General features: G+C 38.4%; 1 protein-coding gene across 1 annotated transcript in view; it reads right to left on the bottom strand.

Moving 5' to 3' along the window:
- The window catches only part of C5 (complement C5), a 77,434-nt gene that overhangs the window by 25,961 nt on the left and 39,015 nt on the right, over nucleotides 1-12,458 (bottom strand). The window contains exons 21-26 of the mRNA XM_067743476.1: nucleotides 11,993-12,220; nucleotides 10,754-10,814; nucleotides 5,018-5,107; nucleotides 3,782-3,994; nucleotides 3,236-3,311; nucleotides 258-417 (exon numbers count right to left, since the gene is read on the bottom strand). Coding sequence (XP_067599577.1) covers nucleotides 258-417; nucleotides 3,236-3,311; nucleotides 3,782-3,994; nucleotides 5,018-5,107; nucleotides 10,754-10,814; nucleotides 11,993-12,220 — 828 coding nt within the window. The remainder of the gene's footprint in view (nucleotides 1-257; nucleotides 418-3,235; nucleotides 3,312-3,781; nucleotides 3,995-5,017; nucleotides 5,108-10,753; nucleotides 10,815-11,992; nucleotides 12,221-12,458) is intronic.

Here is a 12,458-nt window from a genome sequence, read left to right as displayed (position 1 = left end):
TGAGATCACTAGCACTTGTACCCTGTGACCCACTAATGCCTGTTACACCAGGTGTCCAAGATCTCACTCATCTGACCTATGCTGAATTGTCTGAAGAGCAGGATGAGAAGACCTTTCAAATTCTTTGTACACAAGAGAAGTTTCTTGCAGGATTGCATATATTCTCCCCTCTCTTTTTCATTCTTATAAAATGGATGAGAACACAACTCAAACTTGTAAATAAAACTATTGCTCACCTGTGCATTTGGTTTCCTTACCTGTAATTTTATTGGTTGATAGTCGGAATTTTCCTTGAATGATCCATTTTCTAGTTGACAATTCTCAACCAGCCACAGTAAAGAATTACAAATTGAATTTTGTTCCTGATCTACATATTTACTTACTTGTCCAAGTACTCTTAAAGCAAAAGCTGTTAACCTTTGAGACAAAATCAAATAAATAAACATTTAGACACTGAATCCCTGTTGGCTTTCAACTTTCAGTGTGTTTTAGTTCATACAGTGTTTATTCTTGAAAAGAAAATAATGTGTTTTTTTTTGTTTTTTTTTTGTGGTACGCGGGCCTCTCACTGTTGTGGCCTCTCCCGTTGCGGAGCACAGGCTCTGGATGCACAGGCTCAGCGGCCATGGCTCACGGGCCCAGCCGCTCCGCGGCATGTGGGATCTTCCCGGACTGGGGCACGAACCCGTGTCCCCTGCATCAGCAGGCGGACTCTCAACCACTGTGCCACCAGGGAAGCCCAAAAATAATGTTTTAAAATGCACAATTCCAAAGTAAGTTGTTACCATTTCACAAGGGCAGGAAAGATTTCAGGAAGATCTCCAAAAACGATCAAATGTGAGCAGCACATCTTCTGTGACTGCAAATTTGTTAGCTTGTACACAAGCTGAAAATTGATGCCTGATGATAAAAAAATTCTTCTTTCTCTAAAGTTAAAGACAATAGTGTTGAAACAAATAGTTTTGTGTTAAAGCACTGACTCATGAACATGAGATATGGAGGAGCGAAATCATAAAATTCTAGATTGTAAAATTTGTACAAGCTATCTGATCTAAATCCCCGTCTGAGGTCTGAATTCTCTTCCCCAACATCCGTGGGAATGTTTATCTCTCTTCCCCTTGAACCATGTTATTGATGCAGAACTCACCACCTCCCAAGGAAGCCCTAATTATTATGATTACTTAGTCAAAAAGCAATTTCAGTCTCTACTGTCTCTCAAAGAATATCAGAGGGGGTCTAAATACTTCATGACCCCATGTGCCCCTTATGCCTCCTTTCCTCCCCTCCAATTCCTTCACTCAGCAGCCCAGGAGGCAGAAGCCCTTGAGACTCAGACCACTTGACTCTCTCCCTCACTTTAAAGTTTTGTTTTCCTTTTCCTTTTTAAAGGAATATTATTCTCAGTACTTTTTGTATCTTCTCTGTATTTCTAAAAAAAATTTTTTTGGAAAGTATTCAGGTGTTGGCCATTTTCTTCTATGTATGTTTATCTCCAAAGGAACTCATGGAGTTGGGCCTGGGGTGGTTGGGTCCAAGTGTTTCTATGTTTCTGGCTGAACACCATCCACTCAGTCTTGCCCAGAATCTTGAGAGGCTCTGGGGATTTCCTGAGAGGCTATTGCATATTCTCATGGGGATTTCTGTTCTCCAGGCATTTAGTTTCCAGTTCCTGCTGTGGTGTTTTCCAGTCTGTATCGATCTCCACTCCCTGCATCCTGGGTTTTATCCTCTGGTTGCCATACTCCAGGGGCCTGTGTGTCTTTCAAATGTGCTACCCACACAGGGTCAGACCCACTTCTAAGGTACAATCTGTGAAACGTGGTGACTGGTTGGATGTAAAGCCAAAAGGAAAGGGAGGAGTCAAACTTGGTCAGTAGAGGACAAAGTATTGCTGTGCACTGATTAGGGGAACAGAGGAACAAAAGAATGAATTTGGCATGGAATGTGTTCAAAGGGCTTTTGGCTCCCAAGTCCACAGAAATATGGATCTGGAGCTAAGGAAAGAAGATAGGCCTTGAGACGTGATTAGAGAATCATCTGCATAGGAATTATGGAAGTCATGGGCAAAGATGAGATTGTACAAGGAGAGAGTCTAGAAAATGAGGGTCAAGGATAAAATCCTGGGGACTCTCAACAGTTAAAGGGCATAATTTAAAAGACAATTATTCTAGATTGTAAACCCCTTAAAAGTGTTTCATGTAGTAGAACCTACAAAGTACCTGTCACAGTGTCTTTAGTAAATATTTTGGCAAAGCATGATATTATTCTTTGAAAATAAGTTGCCATATGGATTTGTTAATTCAGACTGACTTTCCCTCAAATAATCAGAATTTTGGAAGTTATTATGCTTCACCAATTAAGTACTTACAGAGCACCTACTATATGCCAGGTACATACCAGGCACTAGGAATACTTGAAACTGCCCACATAGAGCTTACATTCTAGTGGCGAGACAGACAATAAGTGTGATAAGTAAGAATGTTAGTGATAAATTCTAAAGAGTAAAGGAAAGCTGGGGAGAAGAATATGAAGTGTTGGGATGGGAATGGCATGCTAGATAGAATGATCAACAGAGGCCTCATTGAGAAGGTGACTTTTGGTAAAGACTTGAAGGAGGTAGCTGAGTCAGCCATGCTGATACAGGAAGAGGGGGAAGAGGGAGTAGTCAATGCAAAGGCCCTGAGGTGGAAGCATGGCTGGCATGTTCAAGGAACAGCAAGAAGGCCAGTGGGGCTCGAGTGGAGTGAAAGAGAGTAGTAGGGGATGTAGTTGGAGAGGTGAGGTAGGGCTAGACCATGTAGGGTCTTGTAGATCACAGTAAGAAGTTCGGTTTTTACCCTGGGTAAGATGGGAAGCTCCTGAATGGTTTTGTGGGACGTGACCTAACATGTTTTAACAGAGTCCCTCTGGCTGCTGTGTTGAGTATAGACTGAAAAGGGGCAAGGGCTGATGCTGAAAGACCAGAGGGGGCTAGTGTCATAATTCAGGTATGAGATGAGAATGGCTTGGACCAGGGTTGTGGGCTGGGGTTGGTGAGAAGTAGTCAAGTTCAGGATATATTTCGGAGGTGCAGCCAAAAGGATTTGCTAGATCAGGTGTGGCTTGTAAGAGAAAGAGGGCAGTGAAGAATGACTAGGCTTTTTAGCCTGAGCAACTGGACAGAGTTTCCACTAAGGTTGTTATTCTTTAGTTAATTAACAACTTATGGAAATGCAAGTCAAAACTTTCTACTTACCAAGTGCTAGCACTTCCACCCTTCCACATGCTGTAAGAATAGTCAGCATTTCTGAAGGACATGATGCTCACCATCCCTAAGAGGCACCAGGGAAAGAACACAGTGCTTCAATGACCCCCATTTCTACTCAGAGAGTGCTTTATTAGCCCCTGGGAACACTGAACTTCCTTTGGTGTTGGGCAGCAAGCACATGCTCTGTGGCCAACACTGAACTTCTCAAAGGAAGTATATGAAACGCTTGAATTGGGAATTATCAAGTAGAACATTCTGAGCTCATTCAAGAAGGAAGGAAGTACTCTGTAGAGTTTGGAATGCAGGTGTCTTGTATCTCATCCAGGCGTTTTAGTAAGTTAAGCCAAAGCGCTCCAGCAAACAGTATTTATTTGTGTAATAGAGTCCACCTCATGATTTTTTTTTTTTTTAGCTGAAATGCTTTTACAAATAAGCTTTTGTATAATTCATAACTTAAATATTAGTTTAATCAAACTATTAGTTTAAAAATCACAAGATTTTAATGTATAATATGTGAAATAGTTTTTTTCTTACCTTCTTTTAATTTTTTCTTCAAGTTCTGTTTTTGAGTTAATGAGTTAGCAGAAAAAATGTTCCAATTATTTCCTGCTTCCAGGTAGTGAAAAACATAGAATACTGGGACAATGCTCATCAGTTCTGCCTCTGCATTCCCTTTGGGGAGGTGGGTGAGGATATCAATGCCTTCCTGACTCAGAACTGCAGACATGACCTCACCTATAAGAAGTCCTGATACAAACAAACAAGCACACAAACAAAAATCATAGGTACAATCAACTTCTGTCAACTTCTGAGTAACAGTACATTTTAAATGGAGATAAGAGCAACCATCCCTATCCTTTCCTTTTTATCTAGGCAGCTGAATTACTTCTCAGAACTGGGGAGAGGAAAAAAATTTGATTAGAAGATGTATTTAAAAGAAACACCAAAAGCAGGCTTAAAAATACCACTGCAATATGGGGATAAAATGATGTAATACAGTGGGCAGATTACAGCATAGAGGACATGGCAAATTAGTTCCATTCAACCTGAAAGCTTTAGATATTGTAAACTCTATGAATCAATCGCATCCACGAAGCGAAGCTAAGAGTCTGAACTGTGAACACTCTGTGAGTGCTATGAGAGCTCTGTCTATAACTCATCGTGAGACCCTGGGAAAAACACTTTCTTATATATCTAACTACAGAGTTGGACATGATTAAAAAGGTCTTTTCCAGTACTAACATTCTGTGATTCCAAGGTTTTATCTAAGATAAAATGTAGTCAGGACATTCTATTATTCTGATGATGCGTCATTGAATTTTTAATGGCTGGAGACCAGGGATAAAACCTGCTAAAGACACCACTTCTACAAATATACTGGCACTCTAAAAGAGCAGAGCTGCTTTCTTGGGGCCATTTGCAGGTCATAAAGCCTTCTCTGGAACAGGACTGGCCACTAGGCTAATAGAAAGTCCTTTAAATCTGGACGCAGCTGCACTTTCGTTTTAGAAAGGTCTTTGGGCCAATGACAGCCCTCACCCTCCATCATGGGAGCATGCATCTCCATTCAAATCAGGCCACTGGAAGAAGAGAGTTGGAAGAGTGGTTAGGGATTTGAAGGTGGGAGTAGGAATAGGGTACTCCCAGAGGTCCCCTATTGTACATGCAACTGAGTAGAGAAGAGGAGAAATAGGATAATCATGAGAATATTTGATTTTTGTTTGAAACACAAAGTGAAATAAGAAATAAAAATGGCACTTGTTAATTTACCTTTTACACTCACAATCCTTTGGACTTTTGTTTTGGGGACCAAATCCAATGGTAACCTGTATGGGAACTCCTTTCGTCTACTAATGACGCCTGAAATTTAAAAGAAAATTATTAGATTTACACAGAGTTCTTGAGGGAAGACTATTTACAGATTATTTATAGTATAACTACTTTCAGGGAATTTTAAAAAAAATAATAGACTCTTTTATAACAACAATATTAAAATTTAAAAGGGAAATTTAAAATAATCAAGGATTTTTTATCAAACCCTAGGCTTATATAATCTCATTAAATAAAGCATTAACGTTGACTGTAAGCTTCCTGGTCATTACACGATAGGAAATAAATAGGTTATATAAATCTTATTCATCAGTAAAAAGGAGCATGCTGTTTTGTCCAAAGACAGAAAATTATTCCCGGAACTGAAATCTAAAAATAACTAACAAGTAATTCCTTAGTCAAGGAAATGTGAAGATTAGCTCCATTGGGAAGCATGCCCTGAAATCCCTTCTACCTTCTCCTCTCCATCTAACTTAGACACTTTTTCTTTCAGCACAATAACAGAGTTTAAGCTTGCTGTATCAGAGCATTTTCTACTGTAATCATTGGTTTATTTCATGAAAATGATAGTATTTATCATTCTACTGATAGAATACCAAGCACACTGCTAAGCTCTTTGAATGCATCATTACACTGGATCCTCACAACAACTCTATGCACTGTGTCTACTATTATTATTTTAATTTTATAGATGAGCAAACTGAGGCTTAGAAAGCAAATTACTCAAGGTCACAGAGCTAGTACAGATGAAGCTGCATCTGAACTCAGGAAGCTTTACTGCCAAACCCATAGTAGTCACCACAAAGAGACTCCTCCTCCCATTGTCCTGCTAAGAAAGCTCTCTGAGGGCAGGAACCATTCTTACTGAACGCTGTAGTCCCAAGCACTTAGTCCCTGGCACAAGGTAGATGCTAAAAAAAAAATCTAGTGACAGTTTGCAATTGCATGGCCAAACCACATGGCTTTGCAGAAGAGACAGGAATGCTCCTCTTCTTTCCTCATCAACCTTTGATAAATGCTGAGGATATAATATTAAAATAAAACTTAGTGGAAGACATTTGAGAGCTTTGCAATGTGGATGAAAGAGTACTGAGCTCAGAAAGAACTTACTCTGGATGTGACACTGGGCAAGACACAATCTTTCTATGCTTTGGTTTGCTCATCAGTTAAATAGAGGTAATAGTATTTTCCTCAAAGGGTTTTTGTAAAGATAAAAATAATGTAGACAAAGCATAGCAAACAGTTTGTGCTCAATATATGGTACTTATGACAGTAAATTGTTTGAGATTATCTAAATTTGATCCTCCACCATTTTTTTCCATTGATACCTGCCCTTGACTATTTCATTTCTCATTATCAACTCTTCTACTAGATGGAAAATGTACAGAAAAAAAGGCTAAAACTAAGAGAAGTCAATTTTACTCCTTGTCAGAGATCATAAAAAAGACCCATCAAGGCATCACTTATAAAGGTAGATGCTAGAGAGATTAAAACATTTAAAAGTTAAATCTTTAAAACCAACAGGATAAAATAAGCAATAATGTCTTTTTGAACTAAGATATATAACCATAAAATGAAATTATAATGAATTTGACTATGTCAGAAAAAAAGATTACTGTTCAAAACCCACTAAGGTCTACGACTGCTCAAAGAAGTATATGAGAGACAAAATCAACAAGAAATAGACAAGAAAACCCAAGTGGAAAATAGAAAAAAGTGCAAAAGATAGGAATAGTCAATTCACAGAATGGAAGTCCAAATGGCCAGCAAGTATAGGAAGAAATGTTTAGAAATCACTGTAATCAGAAGAATCCAAATTAAAACAATAATGAGATGTCACTTTATACCCCTAAAAATGGCACATTTTAGAGAGGTGAGTAACACCAAGTGTTGGTGAGGATGTGGAATAAGGAGAATCCTTATGCAGTGCTGGTGGAGGTATAAATAGTACAGCCATTCTGAAGAGCAATGTGACAGAAGTAAATGATATTCAGTATATGTATGCCCTTTGACCCAGCAGTTCAACTCCAAAAAACATAGTCCAGATAAATTCTCACACAGATTCGTAAAGGGAGATGAATAAGGATGTTCATTGCAGCATTGTTGATGGTAGTGGGGAACCTGTCACTAGGGGATGGGTAAGTAAAATTGTGGTGGAATTGGAACTGAGCAGAACCCTGCAGGGCCCCCACGTACAAAAATGAGCAGTTAATGATTAGGACAATAGTCACAGACTGAGTGTCTGATGCACATTCCTGAGTTGTTTTACAGATACTGTAACTGCCACCAGAGGAAAAAAGCTAACTGCATGAGGACAAGACTATAGCCATGACATTAGCTTCTCCATCTTGAGCAGTACTGAATCTATGGCTATCACAATTCCAAGAACTGGCCTCAAGAGAATGGGATTAACATTATTGCTCATAATAAACTATATCTTTGTGGGCATCAAAATAATTGTATCTTACTCTGCCCATATATGTAAGCAGGCAACTAAAATTGTCAGCAAAGATGCTACAGACCCATGTTGACATTTTCCACTCTGAGAATATGGTGCCCTACGTCAGCATGAAGAAAATTACAGAAGATGGAGCTTCACCCCTGATCCCATAGAAATGGAATGATGTTTGACAGTGGGGAAATGAAAGCAGCTCTTTTGCCCTTTTCCTGTTTGCCCATTTCTGTCCCCCTCTAACCTTAAAAGAACCTAATTATAGGAATGAGATCACTAGGCAGTTTGACCTAACTCCTAACTTATACTCTCCTGAATGCACACCATGCGAAGAATCAAAGAACCTGTTGATCCTTTACCTAAATAAAAAGAAGCAAAAATGAAGAATTAAGCAGTTAAAGAATGACTGGCTCTACAGGGAACTCTGCTCAATATTCTGTAATAACCTAAATGGGAAAAGAATTTGAAAAAGAATAGATGCATGTATACATATAAATGAATCACTTTGCTGAACACCTGAAACTAACACAATATTGTTAATCAACTATACTCCAATATAAAATAAAATTTTTTTTTAAAAAAAGGGCTTGCCTGGTGGCGCAGTGGTTAAGAATCTGCCTGCCAATGCAGGGGACACGGATTCGATCCCTGGTCCGGGAAGACCCACATGCCACAGAGCAGCTAAGCCCATGTGCCACAACTACTGAACCTGCGTGCCACACCTACTGAAGCCTGCGCACTTTGAGCCCGTGCTCCACAAGAGAAGCCACTGCAATGAGAAGCCTGCGCACCACAACCAAGAGTAGCCCCTGCTCACCGCAACTAGAGAAAGCCCACCGCACAGCAACGAAGACCCAACGCAGCTAAAAATAAATTAAAAAAAAAAAAAATGAATGACTAGCTCTCTACCCCCAACAGCCCCTTCAGAAATCCTGCAGGCAAATCACGTGGGCAAGATAACATCTGAAGAGTCAGCCAGTCTGCACACAATGGAGAATGATGCAGAATTCAACCTCCTGCCTAGATGATTCACTGAAATTCTTCCCCCTTCTCCTTTAAAAACTGTAATGGCTGAGCAGAAACTTTGGAGTTGGTCTTGGGATGCGAGTCCACCTTCTCCCCAGATTGCCGGCTTCTCTGATTAAAGCATCTTTCCTTTCTATTGACATTTGCCTCTCAAATTATTGCCTTTTGAGTGGCAAACAGCCAAACCTGAGTTTGGTAACAGAATATAAAATACTGTGTAGAAGCAGTGAATTAAATGCATGTATAGCAATAGAAATATTTGTTTAAAACACAGTATTGTCTTTAAAAACTTAAGAACTAGAACAGGACCTATAGCACAATACCTTTTATATGTTAAAAAAACATACACACACAAAACAACCTTTCCTCCATACTCTAAGACATATTTCAAGCATATTAGATTGGGGGCATTTGAAGGAAGGGAAATGGGAGTGGAGGTCAGGCATGAGGAGAGAAAATAAAACATGAGAGGGGCCTGCCCAAACCAATGATGATGATGTGCTGAGAACTGAGGTGGGGGAGAGAGCTTGTCAGGCAGAGAAAGCAGGAACCAAAGGCTAGGGCTAGTCTCGTGTATTGAGTTTCTGTGTTTAGTCTCTTTTTAAACTGATGTCACATAATTTTAATTACTATTACTTTACAATTTGTTCTGATACCTCATTCTCCCTCACTGATATTTTTCTCAGATTTCCTCTAACATTATTGTCTGTTTACTTTTCCAAATACGTTTTTTTAGGCTTTTAAAAAAAACTGTAAAGTATCATAGCAGTATAGCAATTCCAATATACACAGATTGGAAGTATTTAATAAAATCTCTGAAATAAACTAGACAGAATTGGTTGTCATCTTTACCCTATTTAGCACTCTGGAAAGTAACAAAGCTGCCTGAATCTAAGTTGTCTAAAATGATAAGGGAAAAAAGTCATGTGACAAGATTGGAAAGAGGCATAGATTCTTTTTTTTTAACCAAGATTTTTGATGGAGAGATCTATTCCCCGATAAAAGATCATTGCCATCTTGTGGGCCTGATGTTCACACCTGGGATGGGTAAGACAGGGCTGTTTTGGAAAGCTGTTTGCAATAATGTTAGTATAGCAGGCATAAGGGGGAAGAGAAAGAGAAGACAAAGGAAGCAGTGGCTCTGAGGTGTGATGTGACTGCATGAGGCCAAAACCTCAGAATTTGTCATATATCTCCCCATATATCCTTCACAGGCTGGGAGGAGGTCTGTGTGAAGATAAGATTAGAGAAAAAAGTTTGCATGAAGTCATCCTTATTCAGTTTATGGGACTCAGCTGATTAGAAATGTAAATATTAATTCTTTGCTTTCCTAGAGGAAATAGCACTCTGAGTATAGTGGCCTTGATTTGTAAGGAAACTTTTTCTTTCCATTGCTGTATCACTGAAAGAAAAAAATGATACAATGCAACAATAAGGTAAATTTCAATCATTTAATAAGAACTACAGTAGTCTGTCTTTTTTTGGTGAAAAGAATTGTTAACTGAAAACGTTCTAAATTTCATAAATACATAGGTATTTAGGCCTTGATGAAGTGCTCAAATGTTTGCACAATTCTAACTTTAAGAAGATTCCAAAAAAAAGGAAGATTCAGAATATCTCAACTGGAGGAAAAGCAAGGAAGCAGGAACAATGAGGAATGGCTTTGTTAAGTAATTTATCAGCATTATTGTGTTTTCAAATAATGCATGTTAGATAAGAATGTAAAAGATTTTTTCTTAGGTGTTCTTTGGACTGATGGTTCTATAAAAAAATATTATATAACTTATTATTGTGATGGATAGAATGGTAAAATGACTAATTTATAAGGGAAGTCATGCAATGATTACTATTTCAATGCTTTGTATTTAAAACTAATGGGGTTACTTTGGGAATTCCCTGGCGGTCCAGTGGTTAGGGCTTGGTACTTTCACTGCCTGGGTTTGATCCCTGGTGGGGAAATAAGATCCCGAAACCCACGCCATGCAGCAAAACAAACAAACAAAAACCTAATGGGATTATTTTTCTTTGTTCTAAACCCATCCAGATTATAATATAACACATGCTATCAAAAATGGCAGTGAACTAAGAAGTGGATATTTCTGATTCTATACAATTAACATTTTTAAAAATAGTGTTTCAGGTTACACATCTCTCTAGGGCAAAAGACAACATATAAAATACAAACTCATTTTGCCTACCGTAGATACCCTTTGGGTCCAGAGTAGTGCCAGCATAACTTTCCCTTTTGACACCTTCCGGCTAAAATAAAGGCAAAAATCATTCAGTTAAGAACATAATTAAATTTATATGACCTGAATGCTTGAATCAACTTGACTACTTTTCCAATTAAAAAATTCTTTTTTTTTTTGGAGAAGGCAAAGTATGTTTAAATACTTATATGCCTACCTCCAGGAATAAGATTTTCTGGCTATTTGCATGATGATCAGAGCAAACACTTAAATAGAAATTATTATAAGCCAGGTAATTGATCTAAGTGCTTTATATGTATTAGCTCATTTAACCTCAAAAATACTCTATGGGGTAGTGCTCCCATGTGACATACGAGGAAACTGACACCCAGAGAGATCAAGAAACTTATCTGATGCCACACTGCTAGTGGAGCCAGGATTCAAACGCAGGCAGTGTGGCTCCAGAATCTGTGCATGGAACCACCATGCAAAGATGTATAGAAAATAGAATGTGCCTTGCACAAAATAAGTCAATACATGTTTACCAAAGTGAATTCATGGCTGAAAACAGAACTCAGAGAATGAAGACCTCGGAAGACCCAGTTCTGTCATTAACATTCTTGCCAAGAATCTTAATCTTAAAAAGATAACATGAAAACTCTCAACAGACTGTGTGGGTAAACAGTACTTAAGAAATGATAGTTTTCTTCCTTTTTTGGCCTGTTTACTCATTTACAAAATGGAAAATTTTCTAGGCTATAAATTCTAAACTATAAATGCATGGATCCTATCTTATTTATTGCTGTAGCTCCAGTACTTAGCATAATATCTGGCACAGATTTCAAAACATTTTCTGAATGTGTTGGGGGAAAAAAATACTCCAGAAAACTATATACCAAAATGTTAAAATCGGGTATCTCTGGTTGTAGGGGTTTTTGGTGGTCTTAATTTTCTTCTCTGTGGTTTTTCAGTATTCCATGCTTTCTACAATGAGCAAGCATCATTGTTTTACTTAAACTTTAAAAACATAATTTCAGACTTAAAGAAAAGTTATAAGAATAGTCCAAAAATATCTGAGATAACCTCCACCCAGATTCCCCCAAATGTTAACATTTTGTTATGTTTGTTTTATAATTTTCTCTTTGTGTGTCTCTTTCTGAATCACTTAAGCATGAGTTGCTGATAACTTTTTTTTTCAGAAAGAAAAAAGTGTTTTTGAAAGAATTTTTTTAAAGCATATTTTCTTACCACCACTCGTAATGTTTTTATTAAGATTTCGTTTCCAAGAGAAGTCTCCAGTGAGAAGCTGATGTTGTGGAGGCCGATTTCCAGAGGAAGCACGCTGAAGGTCACCAAGTGGCTGGAGGAGCCCTCTATTCTCTGGGGCAGACATTTGGAGGAACTTTTCCCCTGAGGGTCAATGTCTGGGCTTCCCGATGAACAGATTCCCTCCACGGGAGACATTTTAACACAGAACTGAAATATCACCAGTGAACAATTATTTCAAAACATTTTATGATAAGGAAAGCACGCCCTGATTACATTCATCTGGACAAAAACTCTCCCCTGGTACTCGTTAAATAATCCCTTAGATTCCAAGGCTGTAGAGAAAGCTCATTTCAGATTTTCTAAAACACACAACCAGTTGCCATAGAGCTTAGCAATGTGACAGGATGTCTAGAAAGCTCAACACTGGCTCAGAAACATCTAACCT

Source organism: Pseudorca crassidens, chromosome 7 (genome assembly GCF_039906515.1).
Source record: "Pseudorca crassidens isolate mPseCra1 chromosome 7, mPseCra1.hap1, whole genome shotgun sequence".
NCBI lineage: Eukaryota > Metazoa > Chordata > Mammalia > Artiodactyla > Delphinidae > Pseudorca > Pseudorca crassidens.
The sequence above is the reverse complement of the archived record's forward strand: the minus strand, read 5'-3'. Positions and strand labels throughout refer to the sequence as shown.